The 23255-nt window shown below is 46.0% G+C and overlaps 1 protein-coding gene across 3 annotated transcripts in view; it reads left to right on the forward strand.

Moving 5' to 3' along the window:
- The first annotated feature begins 490 nt into the window (after positions 1-490).
- LOC122541791 (microsomal triglyceride transfer protein-like) overlaps positions 491-23255 on the forward strand; it is a 109954-nt gene continuing 87189 nt past the window's right edge. Inside the window, exons 1-5 of one of the 3 annotated variants that reach the window (XM_087982500.1) lie at positions 491-1360; positions 5281-5471; positions 7034-7177; positions 9158-9265; positions 15782-15898. In XM_087982500.1, coding sequence (XP_087838626.1) covers positions 1291-1360; positions 5281-5471; positions 7034-7177; positions 9158-9265; positions 15782-15898 — 630 coding nt within the window. In that variant the 5' untranslated portion in view covers positions 491-1290. The remainder of the gene's footprint in view (positions 1361-5280; positions 5472-7033; positions 7178-9157; positions 9266-15781; positions 15899-23255) is intronic. The other 2 variants (XM_043678772.2, XM_043678773.2) reach the window with 2 other exon arrangements.

Genomic DNA, 23255 nt, shown 5'->3' on the forward strand with positions numbered 1-23255 from the left:
GCTCGAGGGACAGCTTGGCTGTCAGCCATTTTGTGTCTCTCAAATATGGGCTGCTCTAACAGAGACTCACCATGTGCAAAGTTCCTGCCCTTTGTTTCTCCCAATTGACCAATTATCATTTGAGATGTTAGACAGGAGACATTCTCTGTATGTGCAGCCTCAACCTGCAACAGTGTGGGAGAATCTGGTGTAATCATCAGCAATTGGACCCATTTTATATACAATATAGATACTTTAAAAACAATTGTGAGGAATTACAAGCAACCTCCTACATATTGCTATGTACATACCTAACTATATCAGAAAGTGCTGGAGAAATTCAGCATGCTTGGGATCATTAGTAGAGGGGAAAACAGAGTTAATGTTTCAAATCCAAACTCTCTTCCTCAAAACCATTAGGAATTTCTTTAAGAAGTCACACTTTACTTGAAATAATAACTCAATTTCTCTCTCAATAGATGATGTCAAACCTCCTGAGTTTCTCCAGCATTTACTATTTTTTATTTCAGATCTCCAGCATCCGCCAATTTTCATAATATGCATATATAAATAAATTCATTGTTCACATTTCCTTGAATAGTTGATCTGAGTTTTGATCTTTTTTTTAACAATCTGTTTTCTTTCTAACCAAAACTATAATATATTCAGTGCCTTCTTACCCAATCTCTATCTCATACTGTTCTAACTCAGGTTATTTTTTTTTAATTACCAACTTGTGTTTCTCCTCCCTAGCTGTCTCAGTTCTCTTTCCAAACCAAATACTCTATCAGACTAAGCTGCCTGAGGTTGTTTCCTGGGGAGTTTGAAAGTGTTGCACCAGTTTGTAATGCTGTTTTCAGTCTTTGTTCATCTAAGGAAACAGCAGAAGTCAGCGACACAGACACCCAAATAGATCGTAAGGAAGATATGTGTTACCACACAAAAAAAACTTTCTGAAAAGCATATAGATTTCCAAACACTAAGAGATAATCCACAGATATAATTCCTGGTGTATAGCTGCAGATACGTTCCCACAAGCAATTAGCACAGAGACACGCACACACCCACAGACTGCCGCCCTTATACAGTCACTGACCTCCTGGTCAATTACAAAACTTCAACAAGTTTTGCAAGTTCCGGCAAGTTTCGCAAGTATTTTTTTTGAAACAAAAAAATTTCTCTGCCAGTTCGGCAGACTGTACATTCTAGCCCTTTGCTGCCCTGCCTGTTCTAGCCCTCCTCTTCCATGTAGCTAAACCCCGTGCCGTTTTCAGCTCAAGTGTCAAAGTGAGTCTCTTCTGGAAGCAGAGCATGGCGTCTCCGAAAGCCTTGAGGGAGTGGATAATGTTGTTCGCGATCTTCACACTACGGTCTGTTGAAGGTGAGAATCTATCCTCGCTGAGTTCGAGTGAGCGCAAACAAATACCCTTTAACGTTCTACTGATGTCTTTCCAATGCCTGGATTGCAAACTCTGTCCCATCCAGTAATATCCCGGGAAGCAACCTGAGCTTCAGAAGCACAGTGTGGATAACTGTGGGGAAGCTTGAGGTGCAGGGACAGGGAGCTGATAATTCACAGCTTCACAATAATCCAGCATTAATCCTTCAGGTGCACTTAAGAAAATATTAGCATGTGGCAGAATTTTTGTTTGCAGTTTAATCATCCACCTTTACTCTGTAAACCCAAAAATCTATAATTTCATATCTCTATGTGAAATATTTATGCAAGTGCATTCACGTATGCTAGCAATATTTTGATGCATATTCATGATTATAACAATGACTGCATTCTATAGTTCTTAATTGGTTGTAAGTAACTAATAGAGATTTTCAGGTTATGAAACAGTTTAAACGTAAGTCTTCGTTTTTCTCATCTAAGCACCCTTGAAAAATCTTATTGGCAAAAGTGAGGATTTCATAGAATATAATTTGTCAGAGAAACATATTACCAGAGAGCAGGTTACACTAACTTTGTTATTATGTAATGTGATAAGATTAATTAATGACCTGAGAGCATAGGTACCTTTGGGTAGCAGTGATCATAATATCAATTTGAAAGGGAGCAGAATGGGTCAAAAACTTAAAACCTTTAAACTTAAATAAGAGCAAGCACGTGGACATGTGCTAGCTGAAGTGAACTGGAATATGAGGCTAGGAGATGGATCAGTGAAGAAGCTGTGGCAGAGATTTAGGTGATATTTTAGAATACTCAGAACGAATATGTTCTATTATAAAGGAGTTCTAAAGGAAGAATATGGACCAAATGCAAGCAAATGGGCCTAGTTTAGTTCGGGACACTTGGTTGGCATGGACAAGTTGGGCCGAAGGGTCTGCTTCTATGTTGTATGACTAAACAAGTTAAGAAAAGCGTCAAACGTAAGGAAAATCATATAATTATAAAAAGATGAATGGCTGGTCAGAACATAATGAACAACTGAAATGACTAAAAGGTTATCAGGCCAAGTAACTTTGAACATGACCGGAAGCTAACTAGAAATATAAAAACAAATAGTAAGAATTTCTATAGGTTCCTAACAGTAAAGTGAGTGTTGGTCCTCTGGAGGTGGAGAATGGGGAGATAATATTGGATAATAAAGTGGAAAGGAAGTTTCCTTTTGTGGGTGAGTCCAGAACTAGGCAATACTGTTTTAAAATTAATGACCAGCCTTTTAAAGCAGAGATGAGGAATTTTGTTTCTCTCTAGAGTGTGAGTTGAGTAACTTTGGAACTCTCTGCCTCAGAGGTGATGAAGTTAGAGTCATTGAATATTTTTAAGGCAGAGCTGGATAGGCAAGGGAATCAAAGGGAATGTGGAGTTCGGAACACCAACAGTTCACATGAATACAATCAGAGCTGATGTTTTGGAGATTTTTCATCCTTAAACTTAGTGCAAAGTAGAAAAGTTTATAATTAAATGAGAAATGTTCCTTTTTCTTCCTGTAGTTTGTACTTGAAGTATTACTCAGTAAGCTGAACCTGACAGGGTAATGAGGATGTGACGGCAGAGATTTATTGTTAAGAGGTGTTATGTTGTTAGCATATTTAGAATGAAAATGGATAATACATGAAACTACAGTCAGAGATGAAATTGAATTAATGATTAATAATCACTGTTACTCTATGATTGAGTAAGTAAATGGATGAAGCTAATTGAGAATATTGAGTTCATAACCCAACTATAATATATAATTTTCTCTAATACAGAGAGCACAATGTTCATTTGCTTAAGGATATAATTTTTCCACTGCTGTAGGTTACAGGAAGCGTAAACATCTTGTGTAGAGATAAGGAGGAAATGTGAAAGAATCTTGAATTGAATTATTTAGTTTCAAATTAAATTTTTAGACTTTCCTCTCTGCTGTCAAGTAACTGTGTGTGTCTTTAATAATTCAGTAAAAATGTTGCTCTTGGTTTCATTCAGTTGGGACATTGTCCTTCATTCTACGCTCGTGTTAGTTCTCATATTATAAACTCTTTGACCCAATTTCCCAGCCATCCATTCAAACCTTTAACCATCAACTGTCTACTCCTATGACCTTGACCGGTGACAAGCCCAACTCCAACTGCATACCTCACCATCCCAAACCACTGATCCCCTTCACCTACTATTTTGCAACCATTGAATGTCCAATACTCATGGAGCAAATGAACGATTTTCAACTCTTTCCAAGCTCTCATCATCACGTTTCCACATGCCTTAATCCCTCTTTTGGATCAGATGCACTGTTATCCCATCTCCATCCTTCTTTACATCTCCAAATAACTTCAAACACATTACTATTTCCCAGATCAGTGCATATTTCTCTTCAGAGCATCCATTTGCATCTCTTCTTTTAGCGTTCCACCCCTTCCACAGCAACAAAGTGCTTCCCGCCAAGCTCATGAAGGGTATTCTGTGGCTGTAACCGTGGTAGCATTTAACGCTTCATCACTTTTCAGCCCTTGACTCCATCTTCTTCCCTACCTCCATCCTTCACTGTGCAGCTCGGGGTGACTGCTCTTATTTGGTTCTGCTTCTAACTATTGAATCATAGCCAGAACATCCACAACAGTTGGCATTCCTAATCCCACAGTTATCTCTCCAGTCTCTCAGCAATTTGCAGGAGTGCATGCCGATGGCCGAGTGGTGCTATTGCCCCACAATTTACCAGAAACCCCGGTCATGTTCTGTTGTAGCAGATGGATGAATTCAAATTCAATTTGGAAACACATTTGGAATTTGGGATCCAACAATGACCAAGAAACCATTGTGAATTGTCAGGAAAAATCCATCTTGTTCACTAATGCCCTTTAGGCAAGGAAACTGCCATCTTTACTTAAGCTGGCTAGTGACTCCAGACCCATAGCAATGTGAGTGACTCTTAACTGCCTTCTGGGCAATTAGGGATGGACAGTAAATGCTGGGAGAAAGTGAGGACTGCAGATGCCAGAGATCAGAATCGAGAGTGTGGTGCTGGAAAAGTACAGCGGGTCAGGCACTGTCCGAGGAGTAGGAGAATTGACATTTTGGGCCTGAGCCCTTCATCAGGATTCTCCTGCTCCTCGGATGCTCCCTGACCTGTTGTACTTTTCCAGCACCACACTCTCAACAATAAATGCTGACCAAGGCAGCAACACTCACATCCTGAGACTGAACTTAAAAAAAGACTCTCACGTTCCCTCAACTATATAAGCTGCCTCTAATGTAACTGCCCCTCTGGACCAGGTTGGTTAAAATTATTTTAATCAGCCTGTTCAGAGATGTTATTACATACCTTTGGAACAGGTGAGTCATGAACCTCCTGGCACAAACGTATGGACACTACCACCGCACCACAGAATCCCAAAGTTGGTTATGTGGTGACAACAGGTTTCTGGGACCTGTCTGAGAGACTGATACAAACGTCTAAAGAATTATTAATGATTTTGTTGACATCATACGTATCAATAGAACATGATGTGTAGATGCCGGTGTTGAACTAGGGTGGACTAAGTCAAAAGTCACATGACACCAGGCTATAGTCCAACAGACGAAGGAGCAGTGCTCTGAAAGTGTGAAATTTTAAATAAATCTGTTGGACTATGACCTGGTGTCGTGTGACTTACAACTCAATAGACCTGGGACCTTACACCAACACCGAGAAGGGGTTTTCAAATCCTGAATAGATGTGAGAAAAAATGAGAACTTCAAATATGTTTAAGACAAATAATACTCTTGGTTAAAATCTATTCTATGAGCTCATTTAAGCAAGTGAATGGATATTTTTGCCACAAATGCTTGTTTAGACAAAATATAATCACTTTGTACTTTTTCCCCCTCAGCACGAGCTGTAGATCTTGCATACAAATCTGGTACATTGTTTACGTATAAGTACAATGTGGATTTGTTACTGGAGACATTATCCAGTCCAGAAACATTGCCAGGATCAGGATTCAGGATCGAAGCTATCGTTGGCCTTCATGTGGTTTGGGAAAACAGCAGCAACCAACATGAGCAGCTTGTTCAGTTGCAAGTACGTACATTTTTCCATTTTCATGCCTGGAGTTTGCCTTAAATTCCTCCATGGTCTCACTCCCTCCCAGCGTCTCTAACACCCTCTGGCACAACAAACGTTTAAGATCTCCACTTTATCCCAATTCAGACTTTCTCAATTTCTGAGATTTTCATTGCTCCAACATTAACAGCTGCATTCTCAGATTCCAATCTTCAAATTTTGGAATTCCCAGTCTCACAAATAAATTAATGATGTTAATGTTTTATTTGATGAATGTACAAGTGCTACTGATAGTGCAGAAATATTAGTACGTTGCAGATTTAACTTCAGTTTGGAGGTGCTTTGCAATGACTGCCAGACACTTCAATGGTCATCCACTTAATCAGATAGAGGGGGAAACTGGGATGCGTTTCCTTTGAGCAGAGAGAAGATGAAAGGGAGATTCAAACTCATGAGGGAGTCATAAAGCTGTACAGCATGGAAACAGCCCCTTCAGTCCAACTCCTCCATGCCAATCAGATATCCTAAATTAATCTAGTCCCATTTGCCAGCGTTTGGTCCATATCCCTCTCAACCCTTCCTATTCATATACCCATCCAGATGCCTTTTAAATGCTGTAATTGTACCAGCCTCCACCACTTCCTCTGATACACACACCACCCTCTGCATGAAAAGCTTGCCCCTTAGGTCCCTTTTAAATCTTTTATTTCTCACCTTAAACCTATGCCATCTCATTTTAGATTCCCCCACCCAGGGGAAAAGACCTTGACTATTCACCCTATCCATGCCCCTCATGATCTTATAAACGTCTATGAGGTCACCCCTCAACCTCTGATGCTCCAGGGAAAACACCCCCAGCTGATTCAGCATCTCCCGATAGGTCACACAGTCTGACCCTGGCAACGTCCTTGAAAATCATTTCTGAACCCTTTCAAGTTTCACAACAGCCTTCCGAGAGCAGGGAGACCAGAACTGAATGCAGTATTATAAAACTAGGAGAAAGTGAGAACTGTAGATGCTGGAGATCAGAGTCGAGAATGTGGTGCTGGAAAAGCACAGCAGGTCAGGCAGCAGCCAAGAAGCAGGAGAATCGACGTTTCAGGCATATGAAGGGCTTATATGAAGCACCACACTCTCGGCAGTATTATAAAAGTGCAAGTGTGGAGACGCAGTTTCTAGTGAACACAAGTGTTAAGCATAGCACATGGATATTTAAAGTAACAACCAGAAGGAATTTGACGGAGTAAAAGATGCTGCAAGTTATCCTCAATTACAGTGGAAGTATTGGAAACAGATTCAGTAATAACTTTAAAAATGACAAAGAGCAGGAGAGTGTAACTAATTGGATTGATTTCACAAAAAAACCAGCTCAAGTACAAGAGGCTAAGTGGCTTCCTTCTAAGCTTTATAACCCAATGGTTCTATGCAATTAGTGTCTGTTTAGGAAGTAATGAGCTGTAATTTTAGAAGAAGTCTTTTGGGTGTGCAGTACTCTTAACAAATCAGCAGGAGTTAAATGCTTTAAGATTTTGATTACAAGCATCATTTTCCATTGTGTCTCCCTCTACCTTGTTCAATAGATACAAGAAGTGCAATTGTTAAATGTATCAGAACGAATGGACAGTCAAAGCATCTTTAAAAATATTCCTGCTGAGTCTTTGCTGGGGCCTACCGCAATGACAGGATTGAAAGGACCTGTAATCTTTCACTGGAATAATGGAAAGGTAATTATCTCTCAATTTGCTCCATTTTCAAAATTAGGGGTATGGATTGCATCTGGTGACTTGACAAACATTTTCTGACTAAGAAAACCTCAAATAAAAAAACAGATTTGGTATGAAATTTAACTTGGACAATGACAGGAAATGGAGAAGAGGAAATCCAGAATCCATTCTTTTTCCTTCAGCCTGATTTTCCATCCCTTTTTTAACAATCATGCTTTTTCACTGTTGTTCCAAGATCACCCTAATAATTAGTTCTTAGCGTAATAACAATTGATGCTTTAAGTAGACTCTGCCTCCGTTCCTACAATTTTGAAGAAAAAGAAATAGTCTGATTAATTGAATCACGCAGAATTCTTTAGGGGCTTGACCTGGTTGACTGTGGGAGAATGTTGTCTCTGGCTGAATAGTCTGGAACTCAGAATCTGTCTCAGAATATTCAACACTGAAATAAGGAGAAACTCTTCACTCTTAAGGGCTGCACATCTTTCAGATTCTCCACAGCAGGGATGGTAAGGCACTGTGGGTATCTGATGGATAGGTTTCTGACTATTACTTTAGAATTAGGTTTATTGTCACGTGTATTTATGTTACTAAAGTACAGGAGTGCAGTGAAAAGTCTACAATGTCACCAACACGTGGCACCATCTTAGGTACAAAGTACCCAGGTACAAAATGTAGATACGTAAAAATAGAGAGAATAAATAAAAGACGTTACACTACATTACAGATATGCATAGTATAAGTTAGGAAAATAAGAAATAAAGCTAAAGAGATAGACATTACAGCCTTTCTACAAGAGCTTCCACATGCTCTGACTGGGGCTCCACTGATTCCCAATAGTAGCCATTTTTGCTCCAGGCCGCTGGGAGCAGTCCATGCTCTGATCCAGGTCATTGGCTGAACAGGAGGAAGACAGAAGAGAGAAAAAAAATACAAGAGGGGAAAAAAAGAAAAGAAATGGACGGTTGTGGATGAGCTCCACTTGGAGCATCCTACTCTGAAACCATCTTGGACATTTGGATATATATTTTGATAAGGGATATAGGCATAGTGCAGGAAAGTAGCTAAGGAGGAACAGGTTCAAGTGTTAAATGAGGTACTATCATTTCTGTTCCTTACCATTTGTATGTTTATGAGATCTAAACTGATTTTTATTTAATATAAATTTAACAAGAATTGCCAATGATGTGACTTGTGTCTCCATGGACTGTAACCTCATGAGTTCTGCCTGCCAGGGGATCAGCCTGAAATGAATTCATGAGGCTGCTTTACTTAGCTGGACTGTCGTTCCTCTGAGTCTGCTGCATCTCTAACTCTGACTTAACTCAAAGTGACTATTGCCTGGCACTCAGGACTTCCAATAAACTCTTTACTTACATTCTATTACACGAAATTAGAGTTAAAGCTCCCAAGTAAAATTCCTGTTTTTCAGTAATGTGATTATTGTTTTTGTCAATTTGAAGTTAAGGCTGTTAGAGAAATGGAACTCAGACCAGTTTTTCCTTGTGGATGGAGTTTATTGACTTCTCAGTCACACAGCTCATGTCAACCCCTCACAACCAAGTGGTCCTTTAGAATTTTTTAATCAGTCTGTTCAGAGATCACACATCTCTGGAGCAGATATGACTTGAACCTGGGCCTCCTGCCTTAGAAGTAGAGGCACTACCACTGTGCCACAAGAGCCCTCACTGTCCTCCTGTTTATATTTCCTCAGATTAACCAATTAATCCCCAGTTATCAGCATAACCCTTGTATACTCATAGATGTCTGAGCTACATTGTCATCATTATAATTCACCATTAACATATTCATTCCCATTCTTCTGTACTATTGAACTTTTAAAAATTGTTATGATTTTTGATGGCTACCGGTGTGTTAATTTGTGAGCTTTCCCGAACTGTGTTTCTAATTGTTTGTTTGGAGTGATACTGGATGAAATGTGGAGTCTTCCAGCGATAACCTGTTCCATATTCCTTTCAGATAAAAGCTTTGTATGGCTCTGTTGATGAAACAGGATTCATTTTAAGCCTGAAGCAAGGCCTGGTCAGCCTTTTCCAGCTCCAGCTGAATTCGGGTACCGTCACTGAGGTAACCTACTCATTTCAGTTGAACAAATTTTGGTTTCCACCCTCACTTTCTCTTCTAATGAAACCTGGTTGTGTACATCATAACCACTATAACTGGGGCGGCAAGGTGGCTCAGTGGTTAGCGCTGCTGCCTCACAGCACTAGGGACCCAGGTTCGATTCCAGCCTCGGGTGACTGTCTGTGCGGAGTTTGCACATTCTTCTTGTGTCTGTGTGGGTTTCCTCCGGGTGCTCCGGTTTCCTCCCACATTCCAAAAGATGTGCAGGTTTGGCCATGCTAAATTGCCCATAGTACAACAGTCATGGGTAAATGTAGGGAAATGCGTCTGGGTCGGTGTGTCTTGTTGGGGCCTGTTTCCATGCTGTAGCAAATCTAATTTAAAAAAATTTCTGTAAGGGAGGTGAAAATCAAACCTGTACCAGTTGCACTTATCAGGATTGACATGCGAGGAAACCAATCTCAGAAATACATTGTTGTCATGTTCTTCGGGTCGTAAGCTATTGGCATCAAAAGTATTGTTTTAATTTATCACAATATTTTTGATTAGGTTCAAGGTAGTTAGATAATTACTGCTGTTGCTACTGAATCTGCATGTATCTACGCCTCCTTTACATTGGCAAGAACAAATGCAGACTGGATGACTGCTTTCCTGAACACCTCTGTTCTGTCTGTAAGCATGACTCTAACCTTCCAATTGCTTGCCATTTTAATAAACCCTCATGCCCTCACACGAACATTTCCATCCTCTTCCAATACCTTTCCAAACAGTCAGCCTCCAGAGATTACCATCGTCCCACATCCTTCATCATGGACAATGACCGCCACCACCTTCACATCTTTCCCGTGGATCTTGTGACCCAGTGACCAATTCACCATACTGCTACAGTGCTCCAGCAAGGCTCAACACATGCTGGTGAAACAGTATCTCATTTTCAGCTTCAGCCCTTAAGAGCATTCAGGGTTCAATAACTTCAGGGCATGCCATTGTTTCTGATCATCTACTTTGATTACACAATTCCACGCCCCCCACCCCAGCATCTCACTCTACCACCCCCTGTCTTGTATTCATCTTGTTGGCTTTGTCTGCAGTGCAGCACACCCATTTTCTCCTGTTTATGCCCATCATTAATATCTGTTTCTCTTCTCTATTTCTCCTTTGCCTCCCCTAGTGCCGCCTTTGTCTTTTGCTCTTTCAAGTTGAGGCCGGCATGGTAGGAACTAGTCACAGCCTCTATGCTCCAGGCTGGTGGCATCGTTTCTTCGATGCACTTTTCATCTTTTTCCTTTTATTCATCTTTGAGGCCGGAGAAGGTCGACAGGCAGTGGCTGCAGTGATGGTGCTGTGGACTGAGATTCCCAGTAATGGTAGGCCCAGAGGCCTGGACCGCCGGCAGCGGTAGGCCCGGAGCCTGCACCCCCGGCAGCGGTAGGCCCGGAGCCTGCACCCCCGGCAGCGGTAGGCCCGGAGCCTGGACTCCCGGCAGCGGTAGGCCCGGAGCCTGGACTCCCGGCAGCGGTAGGGAGCGGAGCCTGGACTCCCGGCGGCGGTCGGCCCGGAGCCTGGACTCCCGGCGGCGGTCGGCCCGGAGCCTGGACTCCCGGCGGCGGTCGGCCCGGAGCCTGGACTCCCGGCGGCGGTAGGCCCGGAGCCTGGACTCCCGGCGCCGGTCGGCCCGGAGCCCGGACTCCCGGCGCCGGTCGGCCCGGACTCCCGGCGCCGGTCGGCCCGGACTCCCGGCGCCGGTCGGCCCGGACTCCCGGCGCCGGTCGGCCCGGACTCCCGGCGCCGGTCGGCCCGGACTCCCGGCGCCGGTCGGCCCGGACTCCCGGCGCCGGTCGGCCCGGACTCCCGGCGCCGGTCGGCCCGGACTCCCGGCGCCGGTCGGCCCGGACTCCCGGCGCCGGTCGGCCCGGACTCCCGGCGCCGGTCGGCCCGGACTCCCGGCGCCGGTCGGCCCGGACTCCCGGCGCCGGTCGGCCCGGACTCCCGGCGCCGGTCGGCCCGGAGCCCGGACTCCCGGCGCCGGTCGGCCCGGAGCCCGGACTCCCGGCGCCGGTCGGCCCGGAGCCCGGACTCCCGGCGCCGGTCGGCCCGGAGCCCGGACTCCCGGCGCCGGTCGGCCCGGAGCCCGGACTCGCGGCGGCATTGGCTCGGGGCCTGGACTCGCAGCAGCATTGGCCCGGAGCCCGGACTCCCGGCGGCGGTCGGCCTGCAGCCTGGACTCGCAGCGGCATTGGCTCGGGGCCCGGACTCGCAGCAGCATTGGCCTGGAGCCCGGACTCCTGGCGGCGGTAGGCCTGCAGCCTGGACTCCCGGCAGCGGTAGGCCCGGAGCCTGGACTCGCAGCGGCATTGGCTCGGGGCCTGGACTCGCAGCAGCATTGGCTCGGGGCCTGGACTCCTGGCGGCGGTAGGCCTGCAGCCTGGACTCCTGGCTGCGGTAGGCCTGCAGCCTGGACTCCCGGCAGCGGTAGGCCCGGAGCCTGGACTCGCAGCGGCATTGGCTCGGGGCCTGGACTCGCAGCAGCATTGGCCCGGGGCCTGGACTCCTAGCGGCGGTAGGCCTGCAGCCTGGACTCCCGGCAGCGGTAGGCCTGCAGCCTGGACTCCTGGCTGCGGTAGGCCTGCAGCCTGGACTCCCGGCAGCGGTAGGCCCGGAGCCTGGACTCGCAGCGGCATTGGCTCGGGGCCTGGACTCGCAGCAGCATTGGCCCGGGGCCTGGACTCCTGGCGGCGGTAGGCCTGCAGCCTGGACTCCCGGCAGCGGTAGGCCCGGAGCCTGGACTCGCAGCGGCATTGGCTCGGGGCCTGGACTCGCAGCAGCATTGGCTCGGGGCCTGGACTCGCAGCAGCATTGGCTCGGGGCCTGGACTCGCAGCAGCATTGGCTCGGGGCCTGGACTCCTGGCGGCGGTAGGCCCGGAGCCTGGACTCGCAGCAGCATTGGCTCGGAGCCTGGACTCGCAGCAGCATTGGCCCGGGGCCTGGACTCCTGGCGGCGGTAGGCCCGGAGCCTGGACTCGCAGCAGCATTGGCTCGGAGCCTGGACTCGCAGCAGCATTGGCTCGGGGCCTGGACTCCTGGCGGCGGTAGGCCCGGAGCCTGGACTCCTGGCGGCGGTAGGCCTGCAGCCTGGACTCCTGGTGATGGTAGGCCCGGAGCCTGGACTCTTGGTGGGACTCGACACAGAACCTGAACTCCTGGCAGCAATAGACCTGGAGCCTGTATTTGTGGCAGCGGTAGGCCCGGAGCCTGGACTTTTGATGGCAGTAGGTCGGGAGCCTCGACTCTTGGCGGTAGTAGACCCAGAGTGTAGACTCTTGGCGGCAGTAGACCCGAAACCTAGACTCTTGGTGGGAGTAGACCCGGAACCTGGACTCCTGGCAGCGGTAGGCCCAGAGCCAGGACTGTTGATGGCAGTGGGCTCGGAACCTAGACTCTGAGCGGGATTAGGCCTGGAGCCTGGATTCTTGGCGGTAGGCCCAGAGCCAGAGCATTAGTTGCTATTGCCAAAGGAACCTTGAGGACTGGAGCACCTTGCAAAGACTTTGCAGAACCCCCGAAGCCTGGGCTTGAGCCCCCAATTTGAAAAGAATCTGAACTCTTAATTAAATAATTTCTTTTTATCCTTATTGTACCTCGTAATGGCACCGGATTGTGGCGACAAAGCTCTTTTCACTGTATCCTCAAGATTGAGGTCTCAGTAAATAAATGATTCATTCATTTGCTGTGGACAGCTTCCTCATTAGTTCCAGTCACTTGTTTATCAGCAAAATAAAACCCATCATTTTCTCACCTCTTTCAAATCCAAAGAAGAGTCATATTGGACTTGAAATATTGACTTTCTTTCTCTCTTCACAGATGCTGCAGCATTTTCTCACTTTATTTCAGATTTCCAGCATCCATGTACTTTTGTGTGCACCTAGGCCCATTGTGTTTGAAATATCAGGTACATTATTGCAGGACAGCTCGACAGATCACCAACTCAGAGGTTCTTGCTTGTACCATCAGCCTGCATCCAATCCTAAGCCAATGACGTCTGCAAAGACTGATTGCATTTATCAGGAGCACAACCCCTCTCCCTTCCTGGGACCCTTGGGCTATATTTATTGGGCCTCTGTCCCAGACCCTATGTGTCTGAGTGGGGCTCCCGGATAATGCCCAGCACAGAGATGACGATCAGAGCACATACCATCGTTTTACAAGATGAATACTGCTGCCGACTATATGAATTTCCTTCTGATTATCAATTTCCTATTTGCTTCTCTCTACAGAGAGTTAGAAACACAGCCTAGTCACACAAGCCAACCTTCCATCCATCGACTCCGTCTTCACTTCTCATTGTCTTGGAGAGGTTGCCAACATAATCAAAGACCCCTTCCCACGCTCGTTATAAATCTCTTCCAACCCCTTCTGTCAGGCAGAAGATACAAAAGCTTAAACACACAGACTAACAGATTTAAGAACAGCTTCTTCCCCACTGTAATCAGACTTCTAAATGGACCTCTCAAATTTCAAATCTAATGTTGATTTTGCTTTTTGGGCACTGTCTTTGCAGCCGTAACTCTGTTCAACCACCCTGTGATCTTTGTATGGTATGATCTGCCTGTACTGCACACAAAACAAAACTCTTCACTGTACCCAGGTACATGTGGCAATAATAAATCAAATCAAATGAAAATATTGACGAAAAGAGAACCACAAACAGTACGTGTTTAGGAACCAGCCTCCATGCATAGAGTCATAGAGATGTACAGCACGGAAACAGACCCTTCAGTCCAACCCGTCCATGCCGACCAGATATCCCAACCCAATCTAGTCCCACCTGCCAGCACCCGGCCCATATCCCTCCAAACCCAGTTCATAAGATTATGGCTGACCTGAGTTTAACCTAAATTCCATGTTGCTTCATATTGCCAATAATTTTTCATCCCCTTGGTAATCGATATACCTATCCAGATGCCTTTTAACTGTTGCAATTGTACCAGCCTCCACCACTTCCTCTGGCAGCTCATTCCATACACGCACCACCCTCTGTGTGAAAAAGTTGCCCCTTTTATATCTTTCCCCTCTCGCCCTGAGCCTATGCCCTCTAGTTCTGGACTCCCTCACCCCAGGGAAAAGGCCTTGTCTATTTACCCTATCCATACCCGTCATGATTTCCTAAACCTCTATAAGGTCACCCCCTCAGCCTCCAATGCTCCAGGGAAAACAGCCCCAGCCTATTCAGCCTCTCCCTGTAGCTCAAATCCTCCAACCCTGACAACATCCTTGTACATCTTTTCTGAGCCCTTTCAAGTTTCACAACATCTTTCCAATAGGAAGGAGACCAGAATTGTACGCAATATTCCAACAGTGGCCTAACCAATGTCCTGTACAGCTGCAACATGACCTCCCAACTCCTGTGCTCAATACTCTGACCAATAAAGGAAAGCATACCAAACACTGCCTTCACTATCCTATCTACCTGCGACTCTACTTTCAAGAAGCTCGGAACCTGCATTCCAAATTCTCCATACATCTACTCTCTGTATAACTTGAGCTATCATGTCATACGCAATGCTGTTCAAAACATCGAATGGTACAGTGCAGAAGAAGCTTAATAGATGCATAATGCCTTGATAGAGCTACCACTTAATCCCATTTCCCTACTCCTTCCACTTAGCCCTGGAGTCTTTTTTCACTTCAAGAATTTATCCAATTGCTTTATGATCATGACAGTTGGTTCTGTATCCACCATCCTGTCAGACGGTGTGTTCCAAGCTGACAATAACTCAAAGTGCCAGTAAAAAGATTTCTCGTCTCACCTCTCATACTTTTGCCAATCATCTACAATCTGAGTCTTTTAGTGATCAACTCTTCCTCCTGCTGGAAGTGCTTTCTCTCCATTGTAAATTGTTTATGATTTGTAAAACCTCCATCTAATTTCTCCTTCACTTTCTCTACTGTAAGGAGCAGGGGCCCAGTTCCTCCAGGCTTGCTGTAGACCCGGAGGCCTCATGTCCAAACTGGGAAAGCTCTGGTCTTCTTTCCTAATGTGTGATGAAAGGCCACCAATCCGAAATGCTAACTCTGCCTTTCTCCTCGGAGACTGACCTGAACTGCTGAATATTTCTGCCGTTTTCTGTCCCCCATTTCAGATTTCTAGTGTTTTGCTTTTAAGTCATCAAGGGCAGATCAATAATGAAGATACGAACGAGACTAGGCCATTCTCCCCCTTTGAGCCCACTCTGCAGTTCATAAGATTTTGACTGACCTGATTTTAACCTAAATTCCATGTTGCTTCAGATTGCCAATAATCTTTCATCCCCTTGGTAATCGAAAATCTATTAACTTCTGCCTTAAAAATATTTAAAGTTTCTGCATCTACTGTCTTTTGAGGAAGAGAATTCCAAAGGTTCACAAACTTCTGAGAGGAAATATGTTTCCTCTTCTCTGTTTTAAATGGGTAACCCTTTGTGTTTAAACAATGACCTCTCGTTCTCAAATGTTTATCAATTCCACTTTCCTTTTATTAGATTGATGTATCTGGCAACTGCAGAGTCACCTATGAAACTGCCAATAACCAGGTGACAAAGATCAAGGACCTCCGTAGCTGTGAAAGGCCAGAGTCTGGATTTGGATCATCCAATCAGGTACATTTCATTTCACCGATTGGCCGTGGGTAATGCTAGATAAAGTAACATGACTGTTCTACTAACAGCAATCTGATTTTGTCTCAGTCCCTGCTGCAGTTTCCTGAAACACTGTGATTAGTGTGAGCTAAAATTAGTGCTCAGGATACTGAAGGCAAAGATTGACCTGACTGGGAGATTGGTTCGACAGCAGAAGACAAGTCAGGATAATAGATATTTCCTTGACTTGGATTTGTTCCAACCAGGATCTGACATGAGGATTCACCATATTTATTAATCTTACAGATTTACCAATCTTACAGGCACTGCTCTTTATTTTTAACTACCCCACAATCAACCACACATTCTGGAAATGTTACAACCAGAAAGTACACGAACAGATTTGGCGCCATGTTGTGTGATCATTGGATGCAAACAGTGGGCATTAATTTTCCTGCCTTTGCTGTACGCTTGTTGTTACGTTTGAAAGCCTAAACACTCTTGGTTTTTTTTAAATCTGTACAGTAGAGAAGCCAGTTACAAAATGTGTTTTAACATATTGTGAAAATGTTTTCTCACTAATAGATATATTAATGACTCCCCTCACCCGCCCCTTTCTACAGGAACACTCACTCAGTGTTGTAGAAAATCTCAGGAGTCAGTGCTTCAGCATTAACAGACTTTATTACATGGCCATGGGGAAAACGTCATGCCTCACAGCGAGAGACAGGCATAATCTGAACTAATTCAAAATGTTACAGTTTCTATAGTATCTTAAGCAGGGGCTGACTGTTAGTCAGAAAGTCATGGGTTCGGTGATATCACCGGTCAGCACAGGTTGTGGTCACGGCTGTTTCCTTATCAAGCAGGGCTGGAGGGGTAGCAGACACTCAGCGTTTGCACCAGGTCTGTAAGAATCAGGAAGATAAACGACATTAGCATCAAAATCGGGAAGATAAGCGATACAATGAGCCATGTATCATTATGCAATCAGAGCTAGACTGGGGTTTGGGGAATACAATGAATCTCAAGTAGTCACAATGTTATCTTTAAAAAACTTCTCTGAGTGGGCAAGTCGGCAGTTCTAGCTTTGTCCTGTAAGACCAGAGTATGTGACAAAATGGTTGCTAATTCTGGGGAGCCAAATTCTCCTCCACACTCAGCAACTCTTCACCCAACTCCCATCCCCTACTCACTCATTGACTTCACATTCACTCATTGACTGAGTCACTAAGCATTCCCTCTTCTGAACCCTCCTCCCTCCCTCACTCGATCACTTATTCACTAGTTCACACAGACTCTCTCTCCCCCGTTGACTCCCTCACTCAGCAATCCCTCTTCCCAACCCTATTCACTCAGCAACCACTCTTCCTAACTTTACTCAGTCATTCTCACTTACTCAGCAATCCCCATTCCCAACCCTACTCTCTCATGCAGTTGCTCACTCAGCAACTCCTCTTCTGAACTTTACTCACTCATTCTCACTCACTCAGCAATCCCTCTTCTGAATCCTCCTCCCTCACTCGCTCACTAACTCTCACACACTCAACAACCCCTCTCTCCAACCCTCCTTCCCCCACCCAATCACTCAGCAGAGTCTTGCACAGGATCTAGAGTATACAAGGTGGACATTCACAGGTAACTGTTTAATGTTATCATCATCAGTGCGAATGCGAACCGCAGTTTCAATATGTACAGCACTTCCCAACATAGGAACATTAAAGTAGGCCAGGAATATATCACATGACACACTGAACGTCAGTCTGATCCCAGTTGTTCTTCATGTCTCAAATCCACTCTCCCTCCTCCCTATTTCACGTGATTCCCGCAGAGTCTAAAAATCTGTCTGTCTCAACCTTAAACTTATTCGAAGGTGGGACATCCATAACCCTCTGGGGTAGAGAATTCCACAGCCTTCTGAGAGAAGGTATTTCTCCTTATCTCAGTCCTAAATGATTATCCCCGAATTCTAGATTTCTCAACAACTGTAAACAATATCTGAGTATAAGTTAAATTAGCTTTATTGAATTAAGTTGAATTAGTTTTATTGTCACACGTACTCCAATACTTAAAGGGAAAAGTTTACAAGTTGCCACTTACAGTGCCATCTTAGGTATAAAGTACCCAGGTACAATTCTTAGCTACAGAATAGGGAAATGAAGAAAAAATGTTCCATTACAGCCATGTATGAAAAAGAAGAAGCAAAGTTTAAAAAGACAAACATCACAGTCTCTCTTCAAGGTCTCTCAACCTGAGGGTCAGCAGATCAGCACAGGGGGTCTCCACATGGTCTGACCACTGGCTGCCCCCACTCACTAATGGCCATTGTATTCCAAACTTGGAATGTTTCATTTAGAACCGAGTGTTTTTCTGGGCGACCTCTGAAGGCAATGAACCACGTTACTGTGGATCTGGCTTCACACCCAGACCAGAACGAAAGGACATCAGTGAGCAAGCTGACCGACAAAATTGATTATTCCATGGTCACCATTAATGAGCTAAGTTTTCAAATTCAGATTTTTATAAGAAAATAATTAACTGGATTTAAATTGCTCCAACGTGCATGTTGAGGTTTGAACTCATGTCGCCAGAGTATTAGCCTGGATCTTTGGGTTTACTAGACTATTGACCTTGACACCAAAGTCTGACCAGAGCATAGGGCTGTTCTCTTATTGAGAGAGGGAACGAGTGGAGGTTTAACCTGAGGGTCACCATGTCTCAGGTAAGGGGAAAGACTGAGAAAGAGAGTAACCTCAGGCAGTGTGGAAATTGAACCCATGCTATTAGCATCATACAGTTCTTTGTATACACTGAACAGCCCTGTTGGATTTTTGCAGGGTCCTATGAGAGTTCCCTCTCATTCATCTAAAATTCAGCAAATACAATGTTAACTGATCACTCTGTGTCAACCATTTGATCTAAATTGCCAGTACACCGCCGTTAGCCATAAAATTGTTCAACGGAAACATAAAGTATTTGACAATTTCTGTAAGAATTATCCTGTTGGGTAACAAAGGGTCTATTCGTTTTTGCATTGCCTTGCACAATGGAAAATGAGAAACCAGTTTGAACCAATGGCAGGGTGCCTGAGGAACAAAATATAAAGTTACTGTGGTCCGAGAGGACCATCAGGCTGTTCTCTTATTAGAGAGGGATGACTTGTGGTGGTTTAACCTGAGGGTCAGCAGGCCTCAGGGGAGATCGAGAAGGTGGGACCTTCATAGTGATCTCAGCCAATGTGGCCGTCGAACACATACTGTTGGCGTGATGGTCATTAGAGCTGAAATCTTCAAATATTCATCTGGGCACATAGTGACATCTGTGTCCCTCCGCTTCTTCCTTTCCCGCCGTACCAACCAGTACCTTTCCACCGACACCCTCCTTCGACTGACTGAACTGGTCCTCACCCTGAACAACTTCTCTTTCCAATCCTCCCACTTCCTCCAAACCAAAGGAGTAGCCATGGGCACCCGCATGGATCCCAGCTATGCCTGCCTCTTCGTAGGATATGTGGAACAGTCCATCTTCTGCAGCTACACTGGCACCACACCCCACCTTTTCCTCCGCTACATCGATGACTGTATCGGCGCTGCCTCGTGCTCCCACGAGGAGGTTGAACAGTTCATCCACTTTACCAACACCTTCCACCCCGACCTCAAATTCACCTGGACCGTCTCAGACTCCTTCCTCCCATTCCTAGACCTTTCTATTTCTATCTTGGGTGACCGAATCAACACGGACATTTACTATAAACCGACCGACTCCCACAGCTACCTAGACTACACCTCCTCCCACCCTGCCCCCTGTAAAAACGTCATCCCATATTCCCAATTCCTTCGTCTCCGCCGCATCTGCTCCCAGGAGGACCAGTTCCAAAAACGTACAACCCAGATGGCCTCCTTCTTCAAGGACCGCAATTTCCCGCCAGACGTAGTTGACGATGCCCTCCACCGCATCTCTTCCACTTCCCGCTCCTCCGCCCTTGAGCCCTGCCCCTCCAACCGCCACCAGGACAGAACCCCACTGGTCCTCACCTACCACCCCACCAACCTCCATGTACAACGTATCATCCGCCGTCATTTCCGCCACCTCCAAACGGACCCCACCACCAAGGATATATTTCACTCCTCTCCCCTATCAGCGTTCCGAAAAGACCACTCCCTCCGTGACTCCCTCGTCAGGTCCACACCCCCCACCAACCCAACCTCCACTCCCGGTACCTTCCCCTGCAACCGCAAGAAATGCAAAACTTGCGCCCACACCTCCCCCCTTACTTCCCTCCAAGGCCCCAAGGGACACTTCCATATCCGCCACAAATTCACCTGCACCTCCACACACATCATCTATTGCATCCGCTGCACCCGATGTGGCCTCCCCTATATTGGGGAGACAGGCCGCCTACTTGTGGAACGTTTCAGAGAACACCTCTGGGACACCCGCACCAACCAACCCAACCACCCAACACTTTAACTCCCCCTCCCACTCCACCAAGGACATGCAGGTCCTTGGACTCCTCCATCGCCAGACCATGGCAACATGACGCCTCATCTTCTGCCTGGGAACCCTCCAACCACAAGGGATGAACTCAGATTTCTCCAGTTTCCTCATTTCCCCTCCCCCCACCTTGTCTCAGTCAAATCCCTTGTACTCAGCACCGCCTTCCTAACCTGCAATCTTCTTCCTGACCTCTCCGCCCCCACCCCTCTCCGGCCTATCACCCTCACCTTGACCTCTCTCCACCTATCGCAATTCCAACGCCCCTCCCCCAAGTCCCTCCTCCCTACCTTTTATCTTAGCCTGCTGGACACACTTTCCTCATTCCTGAAGAAGGGCTTATGCCCGAAACGTTGATTCTCCTGTTCCTTGGATGCTGCCTGACCTGCTGCGCTTTTCCGGCAACACATTTTCACATCTGTGTCCACCGTGGCAGAAGGGTAACTGCAGTTCTCCAAGTGAACAGCAGGTGGAGTAACATGACATAGAAATATTTCCTTTGTCAATGTCCCTCACCAGATCCCAAAAGGAAAATGACACCCATTGATCCAAAGAGTCTTGTCTCCCGCCAGAACAGTGCTCCAATGCCTTCATGTCCAAGTATTATTCATTTGCTTTTCCCTCCTTGCCAACTCTTAGGTTCCTTCATGTACATCATAACATTTAAAGGTGACCATTGTGTTTTTGTGGTAGAAAATTAAAAGAGGTGTTTTGAAAATTATTCTTCCAATTTTAATTTTAAAAAGATCATCTTGTAACGCCGAGTGCAGGGCAATATTACCTGCTTCCTTCTGTCAGTCTTACATTGATCCGGCCAAAGTTTCAGATCTCCAGCCTGATGGTCAAATTATTGAAACATAAAATCCTGCCAATTCTGGAGATTCAGAAATAAAAAAAACAGAAAATGCTGGAGAAGCTCAGCAGGTCTGGCAGCATCTGTGGAGAAAGACAGAGACAGAGTTTCAAATCTGATATAACCCCTCTCAGAATGAGCTATTTAAGAGTAGGCATTTTGAGCAGTGGGGGAGGGGGTTCCTGCTTTTCATGGTTTAGTGAGGGCCACAGGAAGTGTGGGTAATGGGGAGGACACGTTTGAGTTGCACTGAGATGACTGCTGACCCTTCCTCCCCACACAACCAACTCATAGAATCTATACAGTGTGGAAACCGGCCATTTGGCCCAACAAGTCCACACTGACCCTCCAAAGCGTATCCCACCTAGACCCAATCCGAAACCTATTACTCTACATTTCCCCTGACTAATATACCTGACCTCAGCATAGAATCCCTACAGCAGGGAAACAGGCTATTTGGCCCAACAAGTCCACACCGAGCTCCGAAGAGTAACCCACCCAGACCCATTCCCTACCCTATTTCACTGCCTATCCCCTGACTAATGTACCTAACCTCCACATCCCTTGTCACTACAGGCAGTTTAGCACAGCCAATCCACCTGACATGCACATAGAGTCATAGAGATGTACAGCATGGAAACAGACCCTTCGGTCCAACCTGTCCATGCCGACCAGATATCCCAACCCAATCTGGTCCCACCTGCCAGCACCCTCCAAACTCTTCCTATTCATATACCCATCCAAATGCCTCTTAGATGTTGCAATTGTACCAGCCTCCATCTCATCCTCTGGCAGCTCATTCCATACATGTACCACCCTGTGCGTGAAAAAGCTTCCCCTTAGGTCTCTTTTATATCTTTCCCCTCTCACCCTAAACCTATGCCCCCTAGTTCTGGACTCCCCCACCCCAGGGAAAAGACTTTGTCTATTTATCCTATCCATGCCCCTCATAATTTTGTAAACCTCTATAAGGTTTCCCTCAGCCTCCGACACTCCAGGGAAAACAGCCCCAGCCTATTCAGCCTCTCCCTATGGCTCAGATCCTCCAACCCTGGCAACATCCTTTTAAATCTTTTCTGAACCCTTTCAAGTTTCACAACATCTTTCCGTTAGGAAGGAGACCAGAATTGCACGCCATATTCCAACAGTGGCCTAACCAATCTTTGGACCGTGGGAGGAAACCGGAGCAGCTGGAGGAAACCCAAACAGATACGGGGAGAATGTGCAAACTGCACACAGACAGTCGCTTAAGGCTGGGATCGGACCCGGGTCCCTGGTGCTGTGAGGCAGCAGTGCTAACCACTGAGCTACCATGCCACCCCTATTGATTTGTGCTGGTCACCCTGAGAGAGGTTGGTTGGATAAGCCAGTGGGGGGAGGAGTATGGTGGTTAGCGCTGTTACCTCACAGCGCTAGGGACCCAGGTTTGCTTCCAGCCTTGGGAGACTGTCCATGTGGAGTGTGCAGGTTCTCCCAGTGTTGCGTGGGTCTTGTCTGAGTGCTGCAGTTTCCTCCCACAGTCCAAAGATGTGCAGATTAGGTGGATTGGCCATGGAAAATGCAGAGTTATGGGGATAGGGTAGGGAGGCGGGTCTGGGTGGGATGATCTTCGGAGGTTTGGTGTGGACACGATGGGCCGAATGGCCTGGTTCTACAGTGTAAGGATTCTATTAGTTATAGCCGTTAAGCATCTGACAGAGTATGACGAGGGGTAGCTGGGCTTTTTCTGTGTCTGTGAAATAAGTTACAGAGTTCTAGCAGTCTATCCCTGCAAAGTACAAGTGAGATTATAAACTATTCAGCATTTCCCATTTTGTGTGGATAGGACAAGAGGGGTAGTAATCAGGAGCTCCCTGGTGGCTTTTCCCTGTCAGTGCCAGGTCACTGTTCTATACAGAGTCATTCCTGTGCACAGGGACTATTACAACAGCTTTCTTTCAAACTCATGCCTCAGAGAAAAAGGTTCATGGCTAACCAGAGGGTCATGGTCTTCCAGATGTTTTTCAGATATCAGTTTGACACAGAAGGTCC

This window comes from Chiloscyllium plagiosum, unplaced genomic scaffold (genome assembly GCF_037043375.1).
Source record: "Chiloscyllium plagiosum isolate Xiang-an unplaced genomic scaffold, Cpla_swu_hap1 HiC_scaffold_43, whole genome shotgun sequence".
NCBI classification, from domain to species: domain Eukaryota; kingdom Metazoa; phylum Chordata; class Chondrichthyes; order Orectolobiformes; family Hemiscylliidae; genus Chiloscyllium; species Chiloscyllium plagiosum.